Genomic DNA, 24,398 nt, shown 5'->3' with positions numbered 1-24,398 from the left:
AGCCGACACAACCCACAGCTGGGACTCACACAGGCCTAGCTACATCCGAAACAGCGTGAATGTGTCAAGGGGAAGTCGGGGTGCGAGGCACCGCTCATGCTTGCACCGCCTGCGAGATGACCGGGTGCGGACTGCGTGACGAGACGGCGCGGTGTCGAAGCGGAGCGGAATCAGTGGTACAAGTCAATAAATATATGGGTTAACGCTCCACAGGCAGTTCCTTATATCGGAAAGGAAGATTAGGTGGGTGAATTCCTGGAAACTCGGAGTCCAGAATGGGGAAAGCAGCGCTCGCAGGCTGGGATTTCTTCTCAGAAGTTGCCGCTCAGACTTCGGCTGCCAGCGGCGTGTAGGAGGCTGCTGTGCCAGGGAACCACCATCAGTCTTGCACGTTTGACAGATAGCCAATCAAATCTGTTATTCAAATCGCTGCTCTTATGTCAGTGACCTATATCCCCGGCATGAACGGCAAAATCCAGCAGTAACCTCCCCTCCAGTCCAGACAGCATGGGGACCAACGGGATCGAGGTCCAGGCGAAGTCCCGCACGGAGCAGCCGGGCGCAGCGCCGCAGATGGAGCCCACAGACGCTCCCTCGGAGGCGGACGGCAGCAAGGATGGACAGCCGGCGGGCAGCGCCGTCGAGCTGATAGAGGGAGAGTCCAAGCCCACGCTCTCCGCCTATCCTGATGCTGAAGCTGGGGTGCAGCTGGAGATGCACGGCCAGGGACCCGGATTTGTCCCGCCAGAAGGAGGCTGGGGATGGCTCGTGGTTTTTGCTGCAACCTGGTGCAACGGGTCCATCTTCGGGATTCAGAACTCTTTCGGGATCCTCCATACGAAGCTGGTGGAGGAGCACACTGACCCGGAGGACCAAACCTCCCAGTTCAAAGTGGGTGAGTAGGAAACACTGCAACAAGTGGACCCAGGTGATGCACATGTGGGTTAGAGTTGCACCAGCAACCCTAAAAACATAGATGTTAACAGGTTTTACTTTGAATAATAAGGATCAATTTTCTCAGCTAGTTAAATGAAACAAAATAAACAAAAGTGGAAATTTCCAACCATTTTCAGAACATAAACATTAAATCACTTTTTTTGTTTAATGGTTCAGTTTAAGCTTTGATGCTTAAACCCTTTCATTTTCTGTCAAACTCAAAATTATTATTAAGACTCCCAAAGAACATGTTTTCTCTTTTATGTGCATTTATTATGTTCATTATTTAAGACTATAGCATGAAGTTCCAATGTTTAAATAAAAATAAGCAACACACTCAAATTGCTTTTAAATAAAATAACACAATTGCTCTTTTTGCTCCTGACATTACAGAGGGACTTTATTTACAGTCATTGCAAAGTTATGTTGCTATTTTGATTTTGCATAGAATAAACATCTGCTAAACAGTCAAAAATGTCAGTTTTGTAAGTGGGGGAGATCTGAAATATCCGTCTTTCTGGGAGCTGTCTGGCAGTGCTCAGCAACTGGATTCTGTGTTACTTTATGTCATACAGCCAGAGAAACCCTTTGTCTATTTAAGCAGACATTATTCAAAGTCCCAGCAATATTTTAGATTTCCCGTGTGAGATTATTCCAGCAGTGTTATACACTTGGTGTAATCATACGACCCTGTAAGCAGCAACACTAATGTGTAACATGACCTTAAATGACCAGGTCTGTGTTATTTGTTCAGTAGCAGCACTGCAGTAAAGTCTGCTGGAAATTAGCTGTAATTTGTGAACAGGGATCACTTTTAATAGATTTTTTTCCCCCACTTTGAGGCCTCAAATTATAGCACACATAATTAAATAAAGTGAGATTTATGAATACTATATCAAAAAACAGAAGCAGAACAATTTTAATTTTATCTTTACAGCTTGGAAAGACACAGCAGTTCTATTTTGCAATAATATGTACATATTATGGTTGCTTGGTTCAAGTAGCTATGATCAAAATATTAGCACTGAATTCATTCTAATCATTCAACCTGTAGTCATATGACAACCTATAAAGGTGAAAATGCATGTGTTAGCTGCTGCTCGGTGAATTATTTCTTTTGGGTGTTATTTTTGGCATTAGGTTCCTCCTTCGTTCTTTCCCGTTCTCACTATACAGTAACACTGGAGGGTATTTTTCTAAAGTGTTTCGCAATCACCAGCTATGGTAAAAGACAATATGTGGGAGGAGATTAAACGGCTTCTAACTAATTATTATAAATGACAAAGCGAGGAAAAAAAATAAACAAAGACCTTCTTCTTGTGTTATTATTTTTCTAAATATAAATGCGAATTGGTTGGATGCTGTGTTTTTTACTCTACATTGAGGAAATTGTCCAGACTGCTTTAGATCCAGTGTTTGTATAGCAAAAATTGAAAGTCATTTTCTTGGCTGGCCTTCAAATGGAGAGACTATTGAGAATCACTTTAGAAAAGCATGCGAAGCCAAAATAGTAAATTTTTCTTTACAGGTTATTAAAGAGCTGTTTCACTTTTATGCTTCACCTCAAATATTTACTTTATCAGGACTTCAGGGATACAGAAGGAAATCTTGAAATACCACAACGGGGTGAGCATAAATATATTCTTTTAGCAGTAAAATGGTGGCGACGTGGGTGGGTTGCGAAACACAGATGGTGTTGTTACTGCCCAGTGATTGTAGCAAGTCACCGTTTTGTTCCCAATCTTTTTACATGCAACATGAAAGACTGAAAAATGTCTTTTTTTTAAAAAGACATTTAAAAATCCTGCTGCTTCAGCGATTGGTGGGGGAGTGAGCCCCTGGTCAACACGGTGTGCCTAACAAGGGAGGGAAGTTGAAAACAGCTATCTGCACCGGCTGCACAGTTTGCGAATCGGGAATGTGTGAGACGGGGGCAGATGAAAAGCTCGACAGGAGGGGCGGATTAATTTTTTTATCAACGCCTAAAGTAATTTTGATCTTTGTGCTACTGATCTGAAACAGAACAGGAGCACATATTCTTCACTCTTTTCATACAAATCTGTTACTTCATTTGAAAGGAAGGAGGCTGGAGAGTTTGTGAAAGACTGCATTAGACGGTTTTTTGGTAAAGTTTTTAAATGCCCTTTAATGACTCCAGGCAGAGTTGATACCAAGCAAGTAGAAACTAGTCAGTCTAGCTTGAGATGTGCTCCTTAAACTGTTGTAGCATTGCCCAAGTATGTCTTCCAAATAGTTCTGTATAATTACACCATTGTTGTCATTGTGTGGCCTTGCTTTGTGTTATTTGGCTTGGCTCTGAGTAACAGTGGGTCAGGATGAAACTTCTGAAGTCCATGCAAAATTAGGGAGGATGATGACAGGTTTATTTTAGTGTTTTAAAGGTTACGGTGATTTATCTGTTATTCTATTCTTGGGGTTTAAAGGTGTTTCAATTATTAGAAAAAGTGCTGCTGTGGCATTTGTTTTATCTCAGCTCTATGGAGAATAGAGTAAAGCCACTCTGCCCCTCCCCTACCTGTTGCTTCACAGTTACAGGCAGGATAGAAAGGAAAAGTGGTTTACTCTGTTTAAAAGATGCATACATTTGGTTTATTCAGCATTTATTGTTAAGTCAACTAGGTGGAAGCTGAATACAGAACATGAGTAAAATAAATGAAGTGAACATATTAAAGCAAGAAGTACTAAAGCATACTCAAGACACAAGAGCAAGGTCCATGACAGGCTAATTGAAAATTGTTGGATTTTCTTGCACTGAGGAAGAGAAGGACCACTTTTTGATGGTTCTACATTCACCAGAAACGTTAGAGGAAATTCTCAAGCATTATATTTCATGATCAATAGGTGACCTGCTTTTCTTGAGGGCACTCAAAAAAGCAGAATGAGAGCGCTCTCCAGAGTCCAAACAAGTTCATTATGACCTGAACAGCCTCTGGTGTATTGTCCACCTCGGTGCTGAACTATCTCTGCAGTCTGAGATTTCTCCAGGATCTCTGCTGGCAGCTTGAGATCCCAAGTTGGCAGAACTGAAGGCACGACTGGCTTTCTGGCATTCCAGAGGGCAGGGGAATGGGTTCAGGTTGGATCAAGGTCTCATGAGCTTTCACACTGTTATATGAGCACAACGATGCAGATGAAAGACATTTTCTGTTTTTATGCTGGTGTTTGATTTGTCTTTTATTCGGAACCTTATTTAGTAAGGCTGGAGAAAGAGAGCGGAAGGCAATGCATCCAGCAGATGTCCTCTTGACCATAACCTTCTGCATATTGAAAACACCACTAAAAAGATTCATTATCTATTTAGAAATAGAACCTGAAGCATATTTTGCAACTTGTAAGCACACATATATCGCATATTCTTTTGCAGTAATATTGATATCCAAACAGGTAGTTTTCATTGACTCGCAGCTTGGAGAAACTAAGAATCTTTAATTGTTGTGAGGATTTTAGGAACATTCAGAAAGTGACAACAAATAAACAAGTCATGAAACACAAGGTCTCTCCCAGAAAACTTGCTAAGCCCGGTGGTTGGGTGCTCAGGCAGTCATTCATCCAGCGGGTTGGTGGGTTTTTGAGATAAAATATTTTTAAAGTTGACACAAAATTTAAAAATATCGCTTGATAATTATGTGTAATTGTAAGATTGTAAAATTAATAACTGAACACCAACTCTTTAGACATATATATGTATATATGTATTTAAATAAGACAAACAACTTGTTAAGCCTGTTCAGGTCACAAGTAAAGCCTGGCGGCCCGCCAGGCTGATAAAAATACACTGGGGGAAACCCTGAGACATCCAGTAATTTCTGCTGTCGAAACTAATTTTTGAACTGAGGCTCTTTGAGGGCACTCCCCTCTTATCTGTTGCAGATGATTTTGCAAATGTTTGTCCAGCACTTTTAGCTTCTTAGAATCATAAAGTTTGCTCCAAAGAAGTCGTCACATCCAGGTAGCGAGTGAAAAGAGATCTGATGTTGGTATATTAAAGGTCCTTGGACTCTTAGCATTTCAGTTTGCTGCTTCTCTATAAGAAGTTTTTGAACCTGAACAAATTTGTCCATCAGGAGAATGATACTATTTATCATTCAGGACACTGTAAGGACAGTCACCATCTCCAAAATGATCGAAAAGACAAGCTGGACACTGATCAATGAGGCTAACAAGATATTAACTCTGGGGTTTGTCAGCAATCTGCTATAGAGCAATGACACAGAAGCCTTTTGTTATCAAAGAAAACATTCAAACATGAGTAAAATCTCCCAAAACCTTGTTGATTAATGAGTTTCTGATGAAACTAATCTAAATTAAAACTTCAGATGGATATTGTGACTGTTGTAAAACTTGGTGATAGCAGCATGATGTGTGGTTACTTTTCTAGATGAAATTGAAAACAGATTTAAGTCGTCATTTTGACCCCAAATCTGGGATCCAGAAGAAGATGGATTTTTCTGCACATTATACAGCCCAGGCATACATCCATTAAATCCAGTATCTGGCTACTGGGCTATTGCACCTTCCCATTTTTAACGGTTTTACCTTCAAACAGATTTTTTTAAATTTAAATAATGTAGAGGAAATTTCTTATAAAAATCTGGGAAAGGACTTAAAAGAATTTATTAAGCTTTCATTTTTTTGCATCTCAACCTGTGAACTACTTTAGTGTCTCACTCAGGCGTAATGTGCATCTGATGCATTACCTTGTGATTTCTTAATTTTTTTCTATCAAAGAACCCACAGCTTGTTTTTTTCATTTAAATCTCATAACATAAATTCAAATGATAGGACTCCAAAGAAAGCTGGAAATCTCTACCTAAACTTAATTTCCCATCGTTAAAGGTTTAGAAATGCCATGTTAGTTAACAGTGTACCACATAAATCACTAAATCTTCCACTTTAACATTAGCAAACCGTTATATAAAAGAGCATTGTATTAGATTTCTGCAAGGTAACTGTTGCGTATCTGCTGTTTCAGACCAAAATAACTTGAACGTCACATACTGCTGCATGTTCCATCTCCAGCACCTGCTGAAGACGTTTTATTTGGCCTTGAGGAAAATGTTTTCCATATCAACACTATATTCGTGTAAATCCACGTTTCCATTAATAGTGCAAAAATATGTATGGCCATTGTTTCCCTCCTACAGTGAGAAGTCCACACAATGCCAGCCGCAGTCTGCTGCATTGTTTCATTGACTGAATATTTCCTCTTATGTCTGTGCGAGATACAAACAATGTCGTCAGAGAGCATTTGTACAATGAGCTGTTTCCGATTGTTTGGCAACACCTTGTGCATGAAATAAAATTTCAATTGGTGTGTGAAAAGTGGATAATATAATTTTTTATGCTCTAAAGTCTTCATTTATTTGCATTACGCTTCAGGGATTATTCTCTAACATTAATGCTAAAAACACGCAGTTTCAGCTCGTTTATCCGTATCCAGTTGCTTGACTTGAACTGAAGTTGCATGTCGAGTGAATTTTTCTTTGTGACGTTGATTAATTTGTGAAAGCTGCGGTTGTGTAAACGCGAGTTTCATCACCAGGCGGTTTTGAAAAGGGGGTCAGAGGCATTAATGACTCAGGGTTCACGCTCTTACAGACTGCACATTGCTTACAGCTTGAAAAAAAAAGTGTTGATTGACTTGGCATGCACAATGTTTATGAAGGCACAGCTGTGTAGCTGCTTGCATTGCGTAGATCAAAGAACTCGCATACACACATAAATAGCAATGACATCATTCTGCTCTGCCTGAAAACAGAACTTGTAAACATTCACTGTGATGTTGCTTAAATGTGCACAAGCTTTTACATGTTTTAGAGTACTCATCAGGAAGCCTCTTTAACTATTTTAGAGTTCATGCGCTAGAAAATGCTTGTGCAGAGGAAGTCTGAAAATACTTGCTGTCAGAATGTGTCTAAGCAGAACAAAAAGCTTGAGCCCACACAGAAACACACACCTCTCTATTTTATTGCAAGTTCGGTTCACAGTGTTCTTTTTCCTTTTGTCTCGGAGTGGGTTGACCTAATCCTCTCTAATGAGAATGCGGCACTCCATTTATTCCCAGACTTTTGCTTTAGTCAGAAAGATTTTTCTTTTTTGGGGGGCGTTGCGGGGTGACGGCTGAGTTTCATTTTGTGCTTTACCAGCACATAGCACTCAAACATGGGTTTGTGGTTTTAAACTTTCAAGTGAATGCTGCCTTCGTAACAAAGGCACCACAGGGGCTTATGTGGTGGTGTAGGGGTTAAGCACAACCCACATAAGATGGCCTTAGCCCTCGACGTGGTGGTCGCAGGTTCGATTCCCAGCCTGGTGACCTTTGCTGCATGTCTTTCCCTTCTCTCATTACCAACTTTCCTGTCAATTCACTGTCAAATAAAGCCCACTAGAGGCAATAAAACCCACCACAATCTTAGTATTTTGGGGAAGAAAAATCTGCATTTGGTCTTGTCTGCTTTTGCCTCTTCAGTCCATCTTTTTTTTATGATCTCTGTCTCCACTCCAGCCAGTGGAGCACATAACACACTCTATTCTGAAAATGGACTGTGCTGGGTACAGTTCGTTCTGTTCTTTAAGAGTTCAGGTCGGGGCCATGCAAAAAGGTTAATGCTAGTCTGCTTCATCCACTGCCATTGCTGTGCTTTTTGGGTTGTTTTCCTTCCAGAACATCCAGTTCTGATCACATTTCGACAATCCTGCCATTATGTTGATAAAAAGTTGATGGATTTGAAGGTTTTGACACATTTTCCCCACTTTGTGCAAGTTCTGAATTTGCTTTCAGTTGCTTTTTGGCATATACAGTTGATGGGAAGTTGGCGCCTCCCTATGCTCAGGAGGTGTCCCATTCTTCCTGCTGACAGTAGAAAGATTAGTTTTCATGCTTTTTGCAAGACTGCAATTCACCTCACTCCAGAATCTTATAACAAAGTCATTTAAGTGGTGGTTTAAGAACTGCCACTTAATCTTCTTACTGGCAGTGAAACAAATTCTTAACATCGTAATGAAGCTTACAACCTGGGGCAGTGGTCTTATTCTTCCAGTACGAAGATTACTCTTGTAATTGTGGCCAAAAAGCTTCATCTTCTTCTCTCCTGATTTAAGCAATTTATCCATAACGTATTTGACTCATCCATGTGAGGACCTATAAAGTTCCATTGTAATTGAAGGTGCTGATTTTGTAGGAAGGACTTCTTTCTTGATCACCACCCTACATTGTTTATCATAAAAAATTTCTCAATATGATAAAATTTTGCAGGCTGCTGTGGTCTCTAGTCCCTCCGAATACAGGGATTGACAATGTCATTATCGTCATTATCTTCACTGAATTCAAAAATATAATTAAATTCAGATTGTGTGTGCAGCTTATAAAAAAACAAATTTCTTTATGTAACTTTTCTTCTGTATGACCTTGCTATAAAAATGGATGTTTTTAAAAGCAGTATTTGTGTTTAATTAACTTAATATTTAAATTTGACTATGCAGATTAGAGAAGTTTCATGGTATTCAAATTTCTGCATGGAATCTTCTTTTTAAAACTCATTACGGTTGTGTGACATGCAATAATTTCACTATCTAAAGCCCCAAACCAATGGTTTAGTTCACATTTTTAATACAATTTAAACTTCTGACCTAAACTGTAAGTCTTGGGTAGCAAAATAAAACAATGGATGTAAAAAAAAAATTGGATTTCTGAAAATGAAGTGTTTGCCCACATTGAAATACACACATTGAGTGTTCGAGGAAAGCCTGTGGTCTTTCCTGCCAGAAAGTGTTGATGCTGGAAAACTGAATAGCTGCTTGAGAAAATTTGAGAAATGCTGTCAAAATAATGTCTGCAGCAGAAACTTTCAACACTGTTTAACACTGTTCATGTATGTCATCTAAGAGAGCTCTGGCTGAGCTCGCAGAACATTTGACCCTGTATGTCATCAAGGAAATTATGAAGAAAATATCAAGCTGAAGGTGACAAAAATAGTTGACAGAGAAGGGTAGAAGAAGGGAAACTCATATTTGACATTGAATTTGTGAAGCTCCATGGTGGGATGACAATTTTCCTCCTTAAAAACTTGGAAGATCATTTCAGAAGTGGTTCCAAAGTCAAGCAGAAACATGCAGGATGTTTATGTCAAGCTTCACAGCGATGACCATCCTAAGCTCATGTTTCACTTCACTGCAAAGAAGTCAGAGGTCATCACCTTTTTCCACTGAACTGTTGCATCAGTTAGATCACAACCAGGACAGCTTGGTAGAGATCCAAGCTACCTTTGCTCCCTTGGAGACTTGAATCTGGCATGTGTTTTTGTTTGCTCTACCGGGCACGCTGTGTCTCTCTCAGAGCCATTTGGCTTGTTATGCTTGGACACTCACTTAATACTTTACAAAAACACTTTGATCCACTTTTTGATCCGTCGAGACACTAAAAAAACACACATTTATGTGAAACTCCAAAAGATATTAAACATATATTTTTTAATCATTTTAAATTACATTTTTAAACTTAAATTAACTGTTGATCATGTTGATCTTTTTCAATACTTTATTGGTTCTTTACCCACTTCTGTAGAGTAATGTTGGATGACATGACATTTTAGGTCTTAAACAATCACTGTGCAGGATCTTTAAGCAGAATAAAATAAAAACAAGTATGAAAAACTTTTAGAAAGGTATTATCAAACTGTTAAACTATTAGATATCCACTTAAATTGCTGAAAAACAAACTTCCAACTTTCCAGAAATCTCATATTTGTGTCACATTCAATTTGTTTGAACTTCCTCTAAGGAAGCTAAAGTGAGACTTGAGGCACATGTCTTCCTTTCACTGCAGCTTCCACTGAGTTCACAGGTTTTACTTATTCAAAAAGCTTATAGAAGAACAAAAAAGTAGGGCAAACATAAATGTTCTGAAAACTGATGCAAGAGTGTTTTTTCACCAATGTGTCCCATGTGGTAATCAGATAACTGCCACATTCAGAAAGGATTATAACAAAGCAGGATTTTCAGGTTCCTTTTTTGCACCAGTTTCTGCCAGACGTTGCGCACACTAAAGCTCGTCTGCTGTTCATAAAGCCATTTTGTATGAATTTCTTCCAAGTCTAGGCAGTATGTGATGGATTTAAACCAAACTGTGCCCTGTGATCCATAGTTACACATAACAGTAGCCCACAGGGTTTTAATTATGAAATGAAAACTAAAATTTCATAGTGCAAGGACTCTGGTGTTTGTTTTGTGGTCACACAGGGTCATATTTACTTTCAGTGATTGCCACAACACATGCGGTTTCCACATGTTTCTAATGATGGTTCGTCTCCTCTCTGTTCTCGTTCTGCAGCCTGGGTCGGGGCCCTGGCCATGGGCATGATCTTCTTCTGCTCTCCTGTGGTCAGCATGTTCACAGACCGCTTCGGCTGCAGGAAGACCGCTGTCTGTGGGGCAGCAGTGGCTTTCATAGGGCTTCTCACAACATCATTTGCAAAGTAAGATACCTATAGTTATGGTTGCACAGTGAATGGGTTTTTATACTTTCCTGCACCAAGACTGATTGCACTTTAATTTAGTCAAAAATTAATAAAATGATAAAACATGTTAACATTAATAATGCTTCTGTATTTATACATTGCAACCGATGAAGACTTTTTGAGAGAAATACATTTTTGAGAAAATAACATAAAATGATATGTGCTGAGCTTTAGTTATTGATAAGTTACAGCAAATGTCCAGTAGGAAAGTCTCCTTCGCCAGCCAGAGGAACAAACTCTGCTCTTTAGAAGTCTTAATGAAAACACTAATTTGGTCCGACCCAACAGACTTGTTTCAGTCTTATAAACTTTTGCCCATAAAGTTGTTACTGTTACAATATTTATAGATACTTCCCACTGGAAAACATATTTCTTTATTAGTAGATTGCATTTTATTTAGCAGTTTTTATTACAGTTAAGCTTTTCTTCTTTGCATTTGCAGCTCCCTAATCCTTCGCTACTTCACATATGGGATATTGTTCGGTTGTGGCTCTTCCTTTGCCTTCCAGCCGTCATTAGTGATCCTCGGTCACTACTTCCGGCAGCGACTGGGCCTGGCCAACGGTGTGGTGACGGCCGGAGCCAGTCTCTTCTCCATGGGACTGCCAGTTCTTCTGAACATACTGATTGACCCTCTGGGTCTTAGCAGAACCTTCCAGATTCTCAGCCTCTTCATGCTGGTTCAGGCCCTGCTGGCATTAACATTCAAACCTTTACTTCCTACCGGGGGAGGCATGGGCCCACCGGGGATGGGCCCTGGCCCTGCTGAAACCCAGACCCAGGCCTCGGCTCAGGGGATGAGCAAGTGGAGCAAGGTCGTTGCTGGGATTAGGAAGTACTTCAACCTGCGTGTGTTTCACATCGTGACGTACCGGGTGTGGGCGTTCGGAGTAGCAACAGCTGTGCTGGGATACTTTGTGCCATATATCCATCTGGTAAGAAAATCTCTCCTCAGTATTGTGTTCTGCTACCTTCAAGAGTAAAACATCAACTTTGTCTGTTTTAATGTCTTAAACATGGTTTAGTAAAATACTGTCTTGTTTTCTTTAGGTTAATTTAAACATATTTCAGGGGGATTTTATGTGATAGATGGACACAAAATATAAAATATTTGTCAACTGGAAAACAGAGGAGGGATGCATGGTTTTTATGACGTGGTGTTCATGCGTGTTCAGCCTCCTGAGTCAGTATTTTGAAGAGGCACCTTTTTGCTGCTTTTACAGCTGCAAGCCTGCTTAGCAAAATGAAGACTAAACATTGTGCTCATTCATCCTTCAAAACACCCAAAACTCAGTTAGGATGGATGGGAAACATCTGTAACCGTCATTTTTCAAGTCCTGCCTCAGATTGTCTTTTCACTTTAAAAGTTTTTGATATACACTAGTTATGCTCTGATCAGCATTTTGCTGCCTCCACTATGACAGACCAAGTGGTGCTATATGAGAAACTCAGTGCATTAACAAATCTCTGAGCCCTTCATAGAAAACTTGATTTATACTGAAATGAAGATACAGTATAATGAAGATTTCAGTGTAAAATGAAGTTTAGGTGCAGATAAAACCCATTAGTTCACCCAGATTTAAATTAGTGGCATCCAATTTAATTTGTATTTTTAAAAAAACATCTAGATTTTTTTTTCTTCCACTAACAGCACAATAAGTAAGACATACATTTGTTCTTGTAATGAGAAAAAATACCTCTATGGATGATGGTGTTTTCTTTAATGATCTGTGTGTTGTTTGATAGGAAAAGTATTTTATGAAGTTAGATTTGGAAGATAAATACAGACTCCATCTTTGAGATGCTGAATGGTGACTTTCACTGGACTCTGGCTTGATTTATCTTATTGCACATTGAAATCGATACATCATTCACCTCCATTACAGGCTTTGTTCACTTTCAGCTTGTTTTAGAGAAAAGAAGTTATATGTTTTTCATTATTATTGCGAATACATCAATATTTAGTCCAACTGAATGTTATTATAGTGATAATAAAAATGTCGAATCACTGCCAAATCACAATGCGCTGTTCAGCTTTTTACCATGATAGCGGTTTAGATTTCATGATTGCAAAATGTGTCCTTGAACTATAGCTAATTTAATGTGAGATAGTGAGGGATGTGAATGAACTGTAAAGTTTCAACACAGAGGTTCGAAGTCGATCTCCCTCTATCCAGATGTCGGATGTTCCAGCTCCGGCCTCCCTCTGACCGGCCTGTTGTTTCAGGCCCGGGCCCAGATGTAAACACAACCCCGGCCTTTGTATTGGCTCGACCACCTCAGGAAGCCTCTCCTGTATGGCCTCTCTGTGTCCCTAAACATGCTTATCCTATGGCCACTGAGGGATGCAGAGCTCTTCAAAGCAGAGCAAATATTTCACAAGAACCAGGAGTCTCAGGAAAGACTTCAGAGGGCGGTTTCATGTTTTGGGCCTGGTTTGGGGGGTCATGGCTTAAGGGGAGTGAGGGAATGTGATGTATATGTACCGGGTCTTCCTGTTCAGCTTTTCTAAAGGTCGGTTGATGAAAACATTTTGTTATTGTAAGGCCTTGATTTGGGGCTGGAGACGAACAATTTCTTCTTCCCACAGAATAGTTCTAGGTTTTTATTTTTTTGTTGTAGGTGAAAAGTTGCGCAGAAGCTTGTGCAATATGTTAACTTTATGTTTAATTTCAGATCAACTTTGTGAAGGAAAAGTTCACAGAGAATGAAAAGGAATGGGTGCTGCTGGTTTGCATCGGAGCGTCGTCGGGGGTGGGACGACTTGCCTTTGGAAAAATTGGAGACCTCATTCCTGGTCTACAGAAGATCTACATGCAGGTGAGGAATATGTGGGATGATGTTAGTCTTTTGTGTTTATATAAATGCTGTAACATCTGCATTGCAAAAATATTAATTTAATTGAGCTTCTCCACATTTTACTTCATAACAGGCTGCACCCTTGTGCCCACTTCAGTGCATCGACTGTAAACCTAACTAAACTTTCATGTAAACACCTGAGATATAGATGCCTGGAGTCTCTAATCAATGCTCTCCTGTCTTTGTGGTTTGCATTTGTGCTTTACTCTTTCCACTTTCAGTTGATGAATTGAAGAAAGCTTGATCAGATTCTGGAAAAGAAACCTCACCCTGCTTTAAACCTCTCCACCATTTTGTGCCCAACCTGTCTGCCGTCTTCCTTTGGACTAAATACAAATGCCTTTATTTTTACATTTTAATTGAAAACCATGCATCGTTTTTCTTCCACTCCACATGTGCTACTTGTGTTGATCAGTCATACATTAAGGTTCGTGGAAAAGAGGTGAAAAATTCAAATTATATTATTGGTTTTGGTAAGCACTCTAAAGATGATTTTTCAGATCTTACTCAAAATAATATTTTTTTTTGCCGTGCAATGTTATCACCTTCTACTAGTGTGGAAATTCAGTCTCTCATTATAAGGATGATTTATTTATAATTTATGGTTCATTTTACAAAATGCTTTCTCCACTAAGAGGAGAAGCAGCTTTACTGCTGCCAGAGAATTACGTAGCTGCTTATTGGCACTGATTGTTCACTTCTGAGAAAACAGGAGGGGGCAAAGCACAACAGGCGGAAGCAAGAAGGGTTTATTTCACCCTGGCGTATATGCAGAGGAGCAGAAAGTTTATGGACAGAATGATTTGCAGGCATCATTTTATAATATTTACATGTACAAGAAGAACTGGGCTGAGAAATATTTACTCTAAAATATTCTCTGCTGTCTGTAAATATTTGACAGCAAAGAATAAAACATTAACAACATTTCATATTTGAGTCTCTTCTGCAGAGACCTGGCCTATAACTGTAATCCATATACTTTTTATGTTTTCCGTTACACCAACACCAGTTTATTATGTGTTTGGCGTCAGTTTCTTGTGAGTGTACAGTAGTTCCAACCTTCTGTCATTCTCAGTTGGCAGAAATTGGCCTTGATGCCACTAAAATAGCCCAGGAATTGTTTCCAGTGTCACTGTCTACAGTGAAAAGGGTTCAACATGAACTCTGATTTAGAGGGTGCTGAACAAGAAAAAAAATACCCGCACTAAAATAGACTCCTTCAACCACGAATGAAATTTGAAGCTGCCCATGTGAACAAGTCAAAGGTCTGCTGGAGAAACCTTTTCTGCAGAGAAGACAGACTGAGTTATTCGGTCAAAATGACATGTCATATGTTTGGAAGAGTCACTGGGAAGCTTTGAAACACAATAAGACTTTACTAACTGCCAAGCATGGTGGTGGTAGTATCAACCCGTGGGACTGTTTTGCTGCCAGTGCTGCTCAAAAAGATGACCTCTAAATTCTTTCTCTACTCCTCAAATTGATGACACTGACCCCAAACACATTAAAGCTGTTAATGTGTTTGGGGTCAGAATGAAGCAGGCAGGTATATTTTATATTTCTGGAATAGCAGCTTTTTAAAAATGGCAAAGAATTAATAAAAAATGAAAAATAAAATAAAAAATGAAAATGTCAACAAATCAACCTTAAATTAGCTTTACCACTGCTGATGAACAGAGTTGTCACAGGGCACACAAATGGGTCGTTATGATTAATGTTGCTGTCTTTATTTACTTAAACCTGCATTTACAATGTTGAGACTACAGATTAAAAATGTAAATTAATAATTAGACAAATTAATAATAAAAAAGCAAGTGTTATTTATAAAATGTGTTACAGTTGAGTCACATCACCTCTAATAAAGAAATATATCTTTAAAGCCTCATTATCATTTTAGCCATTCTGCCAGTATGTAAATGATATTTTAATTTAGTTAGAAATAGTGTGTAAATTATAATGAACAGGATAAGATTTTAATATTGGACAGCCTCGATATGTTTTCATCCACTGCTGAACCCTTCTTAGAACGTCTTGCGTGTGACTATGAAAGGTTTAAAGTAACACTTTTAGCTCATTGTGAATACACGCAGCCTCTCCTTCTCTCTTCACAGTATTACTGCCACAGACCTGGAGCTTATTTAAATTAGGCGGTATTAAGTGACTGGAGGAATCTGAGCTAACTAATGCTTAAAGCGCTGATAAAAATACCACAGAGCCTTCAGACCTCATGATGTGGTTCAGAGATTTCCTCAGATTTGGATTTCTTTGTCACACATTACTTCCCAAAGAACAAAGAGCTTAACCAAGGGAGTTAGTTATGATTAATTTTCTCTTCCAGGTGGCATCCTTCATGGCCCTGGGCCTCATGTCCATGATGATTCCTCAGTGTGCGGTGTTCGAGGCGCTGGTGGTGGTGTGTGTGTTCCTGGGGCTTTGTGATGGTTGCTTCCTCACTATGATGGCTCCTATCGCCTTCGAGCTGGTTGGCCCCATGCAGGCCTCTCAAGCCATAGGTTACCTTCTGGGCCTTATGTCCCTCCCAATGACGGCAGGTCCACCAATTGCAGGTGCGAGTCGTTATTTCTTTATTTCACTTCTGAGTGGTAATATGTATTCTATAAGGAATGCATTGTTGCAAAACCTAAGCTGACTGCTGTTTACAGGAAAAACTTCCAAACGAGGGAAGACAATATGTCGGAAGTAAAGGTAAAGTGGGACAAATGCCTTGCTGCTTATACAATGGATTGCATTTATAGACGTTTGGGACTGAGGCCAACTGCAGGCTTCTCAAAGGATTTGTGTTGAGGCTAAAAGCGCAAACAAGGTCGGAAGTCAGCCCTTTACCGCCATCAGATAAGATGCTCCTCTTATGGTTCCTGAAATTATAACCACTAAAAACTAATTTGATGACTCAGATGTGGTTTTACTCTGCCTTGCAGCTCTTTAGGTTCAGATACAGATTTTACTTCCTGCTTAAGCACATAACTCTCAGTTATTGAGTTGGACTTCACATGATAAACCTTCTTATGTAATTTTTTTTTGTAAATTTACAGCAAAATATTGATGTAAATCCTAAAAAGCTGTGACAGCAATTTAAATGCAGATGTTTTAATAGGACAGAAATTTATTCATCAGTTACTTTAGTTACTTGGAACGATCTTAAATGATTCTCTGTTGCTTAAATACACACATTGTCCCCCTGTTCTGCTGAAACAAAAGGTCCGACTTGACGAGGATCTGGTCTGAATGAGGACAATTATTGCACCGAAACGTTTAAATGTTGTTCCGCTCTGTTGTCCAGGTTACCCATTCTCTATTCACTCATGGACCCAATAGCATCATTGATGTTTGTCCCTGAACCTTTTTGTGCAGAAGAGCAAGCCACTGAAAAAAGCTGCTGAAGTTCTACTTAAACTTTGCAGACAGACAACAGGGCCTTATTTTTACCTCTTTGAGCTTGGGTGCATTTGGAACAGACTGATACTTGTTAAAAAGCTGTTTGACAAATCCATATTCAAGATGTCAGACAATAGGAAAGAAGAGAGGATGCTCTGTGTTCAACAAGTCGATGCACAATTTCACAGTTTGACTGGATGGGAGAATAACGTGCCTTGCATGAACCTAGAGTTTTTGAACGTCCCTTTGAATCACCTTCTCTCACATATTTGCTGAGTTTAATAAATGTCTTGCAGTAAAACGTAATTCAGCTCAATTTAAAAATATTTTAATTATCCCAACAGAAAAAAAATTGTCATATCTCATATCATCTAAGTATCTTCAAAGAGTAATTGTGGATGTTGATTCTGCCAGCAGGAAGGAAATCTGGTAGCAGTCAGTCTTGCAACAAATCACAAGAAGCTTCTGACTGAAGACAGTTTTGTTACAACTCAATTTCTGGGCAGCAGAGACAATGTTTCACAGTAGCATGTCTTGGTGACACCATCAGTTGTTAGAAAACACTGCTAATCCACCTAATTCACTTTTGTCCCTGCTCTTTAAATCTCTGTCTAGCTGTAGAGATTTAAAGAGGATTTCTTTTGGCTTTGCTTCAACAATGGCTTTCTGTTTCCTTCTCTGCCATAATAGCATACGTAAAGGTTATCCTGTTGACAGATTCTCACATCTGAGCAGAGTATCTCTGCAGCTGTGACATATTCTTTCCATTTATAGATGATAGGTTGAACAATGTTCCTCAAAACAGTCAAAACTTTGATCTTTGAGTAAACAATGTTTAATATTCGCTTGTGGATCTATTCACAGGTCTCCTTCATGACTACTTTGGCGACTACACAGTAGCTTTCTCCCTGGCTGGGGTACCACCTATGATTGGGGGCATGGTGCTGTTTTTTGTGCCCCTGATCCACCGCAGGGTCCAGCGAAACCAAGCGTCGCCCGAGGAGACGTCGACGACTGCCCACATGTTGCCCACCACCCCACCTGCCGGGGAACCCAAGAGCTGCTCCAACGGAGACATCCTGCCTGGTTACACAGACGTAGAGACACACATCTGACTCACGTCTTACAAAGATGGCATACCTTTTAAACCTGCAAGTAAATGTTAATAAGAAGTTGTTGTTGTTGTTGTTTTTTACAGTATTTGTTTCTTATTTTTGGTTTTCTGTTGGTTTTCACAGGGATTCAGCCCACCAGCACTTTTTTCATCCCTTGAATCGCCTGTATCTTTCACAGAAGTCTCACCTTTGGACTTCATTTCTGGTTTACCTTTACTCTCTAACCCTTCCAAATCTCTGCCGGTTGTTTGCTTTTTTTTTTTTTTTTTTTTGCAAAGAAAAGTTCAGAAGCGCACGCCAGCCAGAACCAGCATGGAGGGATAGAAGATGGGGGTTCAGCACTGGATGAGCGCAACAAATTCTCAACGAGAAAAGTTTTCTCATCAGAACTGTGTTAAAAACACACAAACCCCCGAGGAGGAGGGGGAGAAGAGAGATCAGCAGTAGATTATTCTACATCATTTATCTTGCAGTCATTTTATTTTTTTAGTTTTTTAAGTAAATCCATTCTTAACATGAAAAGCAAGACGAGAGATGCATTTTCTATGCAATTTCTGCAGTTTCTATGTATTGAACCTCCTACATATATGTTAGGAGCTCATCCATTTTATTTAGTTTGTGTTTCCTAAACATTCTTACTTTCATGGGTTTATAGTTTATTCTGCAGCTTCTGCTTTCTTTCCAAACCACCAGTAAATGGGCTATTCCTCTCACAGATGAGCCACTAAACACAATCACCTCAAATTAGCTGCAGACAACTTTTAGGTCCTGACCTTTACGCTGTAGGAACAGGCGGGGTCAGAATCGTCAGCAGAGCCTCTTCGAGCTCCTCTTTCAGGAGACAGACGTGTAGATCTGGCAGCTGGTAGTATGTTACATGTTTTTTTGGGGGGGGTTTTCGGTTCTCTATTTTCAATTTTGATCCGTTCCTTCTCACTGCCTGGGTACAAGTTTAGTTTTACAGTCAAATGTGTAATAGGTTGAGCATATTACTGATATCTAGTCATCAAACCTTCCGTTGTGCTACCTTTTCTATGTTTAATAAGGTGCTAGATAAATCTGCTTTCACTGTGTTTCTGATAGCTTTGAAAAATAATCAACTGTCACTTTATTTTGCTGTTTTAGTGGAAAGGAACTCGATTATGGAGCTGTTAAGAGAGATCTAGTATTCTTTCTATAATCTTTTTTATTTTAAATACGTACAATATGTTAGAATAATGTTAAAGTTGAAACATTTTCTTTTTTTTTAAATGTGTGTTCCTGTTTGTGCACACACAAAGTTAATTACCAATGGACAGCTGAGCTACAATAATGTAACTTTGATAGATCAGTAAATAACACTAATCTTCTGTTGTGGGACGTTTTAGTGCATTTATGAACGTACGATTACTCAACTTTGACTTTTAAACAGCATTTATAATAATTTTACACCTACTCCTTTTCAGCTGTGTTTTGATTTGTACCTTTTAATGGCTAAATTCATTTTTAGGACTGAAATAGAGAAATGATATGAAGAAAAAACAAATTGGAGCCAAAAGTTACCAAAGACTGATAATGTTACTTCTCTAACACCAAACTGCCATTAAAGCAAACAATATCCACTCCAGACAATAGAACGTTATTCTGAGATACTCATTAAACCGTCACCTTATGAAAGGAGTCTAAAGCCCCCTCTGCCTGTAACCTGCAAGTAAAAAACTCATTTTGGATAGTAAAATTCTGTCAGGATTCATCTTAAATATTTAAATTTTTCCTCTGGTTCTGACCAGTCTTGTTACTCCAATGCCAACTATCACCAGAGTACGTTATATTAGCAAACCATGTGGTTTTATTTCTGAAAAATTTTCTAAAAGGAAAAACCACAACAGAACACAAACGTTCTGATCCACTGCAGTCGTGACCTCTGCAGTGTTGCTCTTTAGTTTTAAGGTTGAGGCTGGTTGCAGTGTGCCAGCTGATTATTTTGATTGCAGACTTTTTGAATTGATGTTGCCAAACGAGGCAAGCTTGGGCCGTTTCTTAGATGATTGCATTCATTTTCGGCTTTTCATTAGACTCACTGGAGGGCACAGAATATTGTTGAGGCAGTAATGAAACACATCACACCCCTGGCGACCCTGACGGGGCAGTTTGCAGTAATTTCTCTCACCGGGTCCACCTGCTTCTCCTGAACTGTAGACTAGAGTGTGAAGCAACGCTGCACTGCTCAAGCATTATGTTAGAAACAGGAACAGCAAAAGGTGAAGTGGGGAAAAGGGAATGCTGAACTAAGTTCTCAGCTAACTTTCCCTATTTGTTTAGATTTTTTTGTCATCAGGTCTGATGCTGTGCTGTAACAGCGTGCAGCCTGAAAGTCACACAAACCTCTTCTCTTGAGAGGTTTCCTGCTGGCTCTGCCAGACGACTGACAGTTCCTGATCATTTATACCTCAGTAATCTGCTGACCTTCTCCATTTCTCGTATTTTTCTGTGTGTGTGTCGTATTTCTGTTTTTGTGTGAGCCACAGTTCTGCCACATGCTGTTCATTGATCATGCCAACATTCTCTTCCAACATTTTTGTTCTTCCTGTTGACTTTCTCTTTATTAGCTCTCGGTTTTTACTTTTTTTGTTCACAGTTTAAACGTCCCTGCTATGTGTCTGTAGGGTGGTCTTTTTTTATGTCCTTTTGCTAACGAAACCTTTAGATAAATGTCAAATATTCTTAAATTAATCAATAGAAACACTTGACTCTGAAGACAGGAGATCAGAAACACCGGTTTGACTAAGTTTTTAAGCTTTTAAACTAAATAGAGAAGTGCGTTGATATTTAGCTCCTAGACTGAAGCAAAAATATTCAATTATTGTCAGAATTAAACTTTGCACTTAGTGATCCCTGTAAGTAAAGGAGGGCCCACTGTCGCTAAAGTCACACATTGTGGAAAAGGTTTGGGGGTGTAAATGTTTTCCAAAGGGCCAAATCTTCTGGCAGCCATAAAGTAGGACATTGAGGTGAAACCAGCTGCCATTTAATAAGTGATATAGATTCTGTTTATATGTGGTCTGAGTGGTTATTGTTTGCCCTGTTTTATAATGACTTTGTCGTCACTTTGTTAGTCAGCAGCTTTCACCTCTGTCTTTTTACGCAAGTCGTTTTTTGTTCTCCAAAGGCCTAAAACCACGTGATGATGTGTTAACCTGTGAAAACCCTCGAATGGAAATCTGCCTTACATTAACCGTGTCATTAGCAGGTGGCCCAGCTGCACACCAGAACAGGATTCGCCTTTAGCTTTGAAGAATTCCTGCATCTCCTTGCTCAGTGTGACTTTTTACAAATTAAAAGTAATCAAACTTTACTTTCACCTACTTTCTAGAACCAGCCAGGTGCTCCTTCTTCTCAACTATTGTAGATTTTAAAGAGGAAGCGGACTGATTCGATGTAATTTGTAATGGTTTTGAGTTATTATTTGTTGCTGTTTGCATTGAAAGTGCTGGCAGGAGATTTGCTGTGCTGGCTTATCTGTGAAGATTAGAGCTAATACAGAATGGTGAAGGATGTAGAGTGATAGAAAGCATTTGGATGGCTGAAGGCGTGTCTGAGTTTTCGCTTGCCAAAGTTTTTTTTTTGTCTATGCAGCATCACTGGTCCTGTTACTCTGACCGCTGAATTCTGAATACGCCAGACTCCCGATGATACAGTGCCTTAAAAATGTGTTCATGCTCTTGCACTTTGTCACATTACAGCCACAAACATCAGTGCATTATATTGTTTTATGTGACAGGCATAGTGGTGTGTAGACTACAGCTGCAGGTGTTTATTGTGACGTCACTACCGGAGACGATTGTCGATTTTTCCCAGCAAAACAGCTCACGCTTAGTCAGATTACATGGACAACGTTTGCAGAAGTCATTTCTCAAGCCTTAGCACTAATTCTCAATTGGATTTAATTCAAGCTTTGATTAGGCCATTCTGTCAAAAGATGGCGCCTGAATCATCCAGTCAGAGCTACAATGAAATGGTCAAATTCATAGTCACTTTTCAAATGTGAATCTCAAATCTTTCCCAGCCTCTAACAAGTGTTTCTCCATGGGGTTGTTTGTGTTGCCAACCAAAAGATGTGCATCCCACAGCATGTCGCTGCCATCACCATGTTTCACACTGACAAGGGTGTGTTTGTTGTTTGAAACATTCAAACAAATGTTTATGTTTTCATCTAAAACATAGATGTTTGGGCCCATTCATTTGATCCACATCTTCAACCAGCTTCCCTGATTTTGGCGGTAGCATCCCCATAGCATGACGCTGCCACCACCGTGTTACACCGGTGGCATAGTGTGTTCTTTTTTGTTCTGTCAGGTTTGATGTATGGTCATGTCTTGGTAGGCTTCACAGTTGTGCCATACTACTTCAAGATCCTGGTGGAGTCTGTTTGCTTATTCGGCAACTTTTGGTTGAACTGAACCTCATGTAGTATCAAAGTAAAAAGATTTTAAACCACAATTTTCATATTTGCGCAACATTTCCCAATCACTGTTCTCTGTCGGTCTGTTGCATAAAGTCCCACTGAAATACACTGAGGTTTGTGGTTGAAACAAAAATAAATGTGGAAATTTGATTCCAGGAGCCTGAATACTTTTGCAAAGCACTGTAAATGTTTATCCAGCATTCAAAGCTACGAGCTGCAGTAGATATGCACAGTGGGGCCTCTTGTGTTTCACTTTCATGAGCTCCAGACACTAATACTAGTTTTTAATAATAGTTTTGAACATGTGTTTTTCTAATTAATAACCACCCAGGCTTCCTTTCTTTGTATTTCTCTCAAGTCGCTCTCCTAACATGCAGACTGTCCAACCACACAGTCTGCAGGTTGAAGCCTCGGTGTGGGAAGTATGATTCATGCTCTGTTTAATGTGTGACGAGGTAAAACCTCCCTAGGGCCCAATCCCCAGTTGTTCCATCGCTCTGGAATTAATGCTAACCAGGTCGGGTGAACTTGAAAGAATTTGAGTTGTATGTTTAAGCAATTAATTTATTTCTCTTATTTAAAAGCGGCCAGTAGGGAAAAGCTGGCCTCTTAAGTTTCATCTTATTATTGGACTCACTGGCTTGAAATGAGTCCAGACGTTTTGTATCTCCCCAGTCTTGTTATTCTGCCGTGCAGCGGGCCATTCCTCTGGACTCCTCTGACCTCAGTCTGCTCTACTTTTTAACTGGTGTGCTTTACCTCGACTCCAAACCACATTAACACCCGAAACCGATAGCTGAAGGACCGATTGTTAGAAATCTGAGCCATGATACACAACATGTCTGCACCTCATTGACTGCCGGACTTCCAGCAAGAATACTCTGTTGTATTTTTGCCAGCAAAGATCTGAATTTCTCAGTACCATGTGAACCTTTCTGTGTCTTTCATATGTGACATAAACTACAAAGTTTTTATATGTGTGTTGCCATTATTCCAGCTGCAGATGTGTTTTCACAGTTACCGTTTGGTGTTGCTGGTCATTGTTGTTTATGGTCCTACGTTCATGGTCAGCCCAGGCCTTCCCGCAGCCTTACATGTTGAAATATGCAGAGACTTCCAGTGCAGAAGTCCGTTAAACTTTCTTTCTCTGTAAACTCCAGCAGGTTGCTGAAACTAAGCCTCTTTTGCCTCTCCGCACTTTGCAAAGCTGCAAGCTTCTGTCCCACACCAGCTCTACCGTTTCATCCTTTTGTTTAATCCAATGTACAACATGATCTAACATGGTCAGTGAGCACATTAGATTGGGAATTTAAGTCATGCTGCTAGGAAAAATTGTCTTTGTTTTTTTGTTATAATTTTGTTCCTCATCAAAAGAGTCATGTTTTTTTTCTATTAAACTTTCAATAAAGTGTAAAATTGGATCTTCTGTTGTTGTAAATTTGTTGGTTTCATGTGTCATTCAGATGAGAAGGTTTATTATCCAGATCTACTGTGCACCAGGAAAGTATGCACACCTTTTTCGACTTTCTTTTTAAAGGGGAGATGTTATGTGTTTTCGAGGCACATGGTGCCATTTTACAGCACAATCAAGTAAATACATGACATTGTATTATATACCTACAGTTGTTATAAAAATGCTGTGTATATCAAACATGATTTAAAAGAAACCTGACTTTGACATTAACGCCTTAAAATTGGGCCTCTGTGTCTTTAAGAAGCTGCTGCTCTTTCCGACACTCCGCCTTCTGCACCTCAACACAGCGATTCTCCATTAAGCCTTTAGCAACGTTCTGAGGAGCATGGGACTCAGTAGTTTGTATAACAAGATCAACAGGCTCCCGGTTCCACCAGGTGTTTGCTAATTGCTGCTGCTGCTAGTCTGGAGGAGCCTGGAGACTTCAGCTCCCCAAGCATTTTGCTCATCCGAATGGCTATCATGGGAGATTGAAGAATTTCTGAAGCACACAACTTTCTGGGTATGTTTTGATGAAGGAATAACCTTGTGAGATGATGTAACGCTAAAAAAATGTTTGATTTGAATGTAGCTCTCTTTTCTAAATTCTGCACAAAATAATGCACATAATGTGGAAGTGGAACAGTTTCAAATTTTGA

At 39.6% G+C, this 24,398-nt stretch overlaps 1 protein-coding gene across 1 annotated transcript; it reads left to right on the top strand.

Annotated features, from left to right (window-relative positions):
- On the top strand, positions 1–23,707 carry slc16a2 (solute carrier family 16 member 2). Its single transcript, XM_055034197.1, has 7 exons — positions 1–895; positions 10,286–10,430; positions 10,915–11,407; positions 13,149–13,292; positions 15,670–15,898; positions 17,592–17,882; positions 17,966–23,707. Exons 1-6 carry the CDS (start codon positions 508–510, stop codon positions 17,840–17,842), a joined length of 1,650 nt encoding a protein of 549 aa, XP_054890172.1. The 5' UTR covers positions 1–507; the 3' UTR covers positions 17,843–17,882; positions 17,966–23,707.
- The last annotated feature ends 691 nt before the right edge of the window (positions 23,708–24,398 follow it).

The sequence above is a fragment of the Poeciliopsis prolifica genome, unplaced genomic scaffold (assembly GCF_027474105.1).
Source record: "Poeciliopsis prolifica strain line A6 unplaced genomic scaffold, Auburn_PproV2 SCAFFOLD009, whole genome shotgun sequence".
Taxonomy (NCBI): Eukaryota; Metazoa; Chordata; class Actinopteri; order Cyprinodontiformes; family Poeciliidae; genus Poeciliopsis; species Poeciliopsis prolifica.
Note: the sequence above shows the minus strand (reverse complement) of the source record. Positions and strands in the feature narration are given on the sequence as shown.

Excerpts from the sequence above, each read along its gene's own strand:
- slc16a2 (XM_055034197.1), top strand. The coding sequence starts at position 508 with ATGGGGACCAACGGGATCGAGGTCCAGGCGAAGTCCCGCACGGAGCAG. Across the intron at positions 896-10,285 it reads AACCTCCCAGTTCAAAGTGG|CCTGGGTCGGGGCCCTGGCC; the intron begins GTGAGTAGGAAA and ends CTCGTTCTGCAG. Across the intron at positions 10,431-10,914 it reads CTCACAACATCATTTGCAAA|CTCCCTAATCCTTCGCTACT; the intron begins GTAAGATACCTA and ends TTGCATTTGCAG.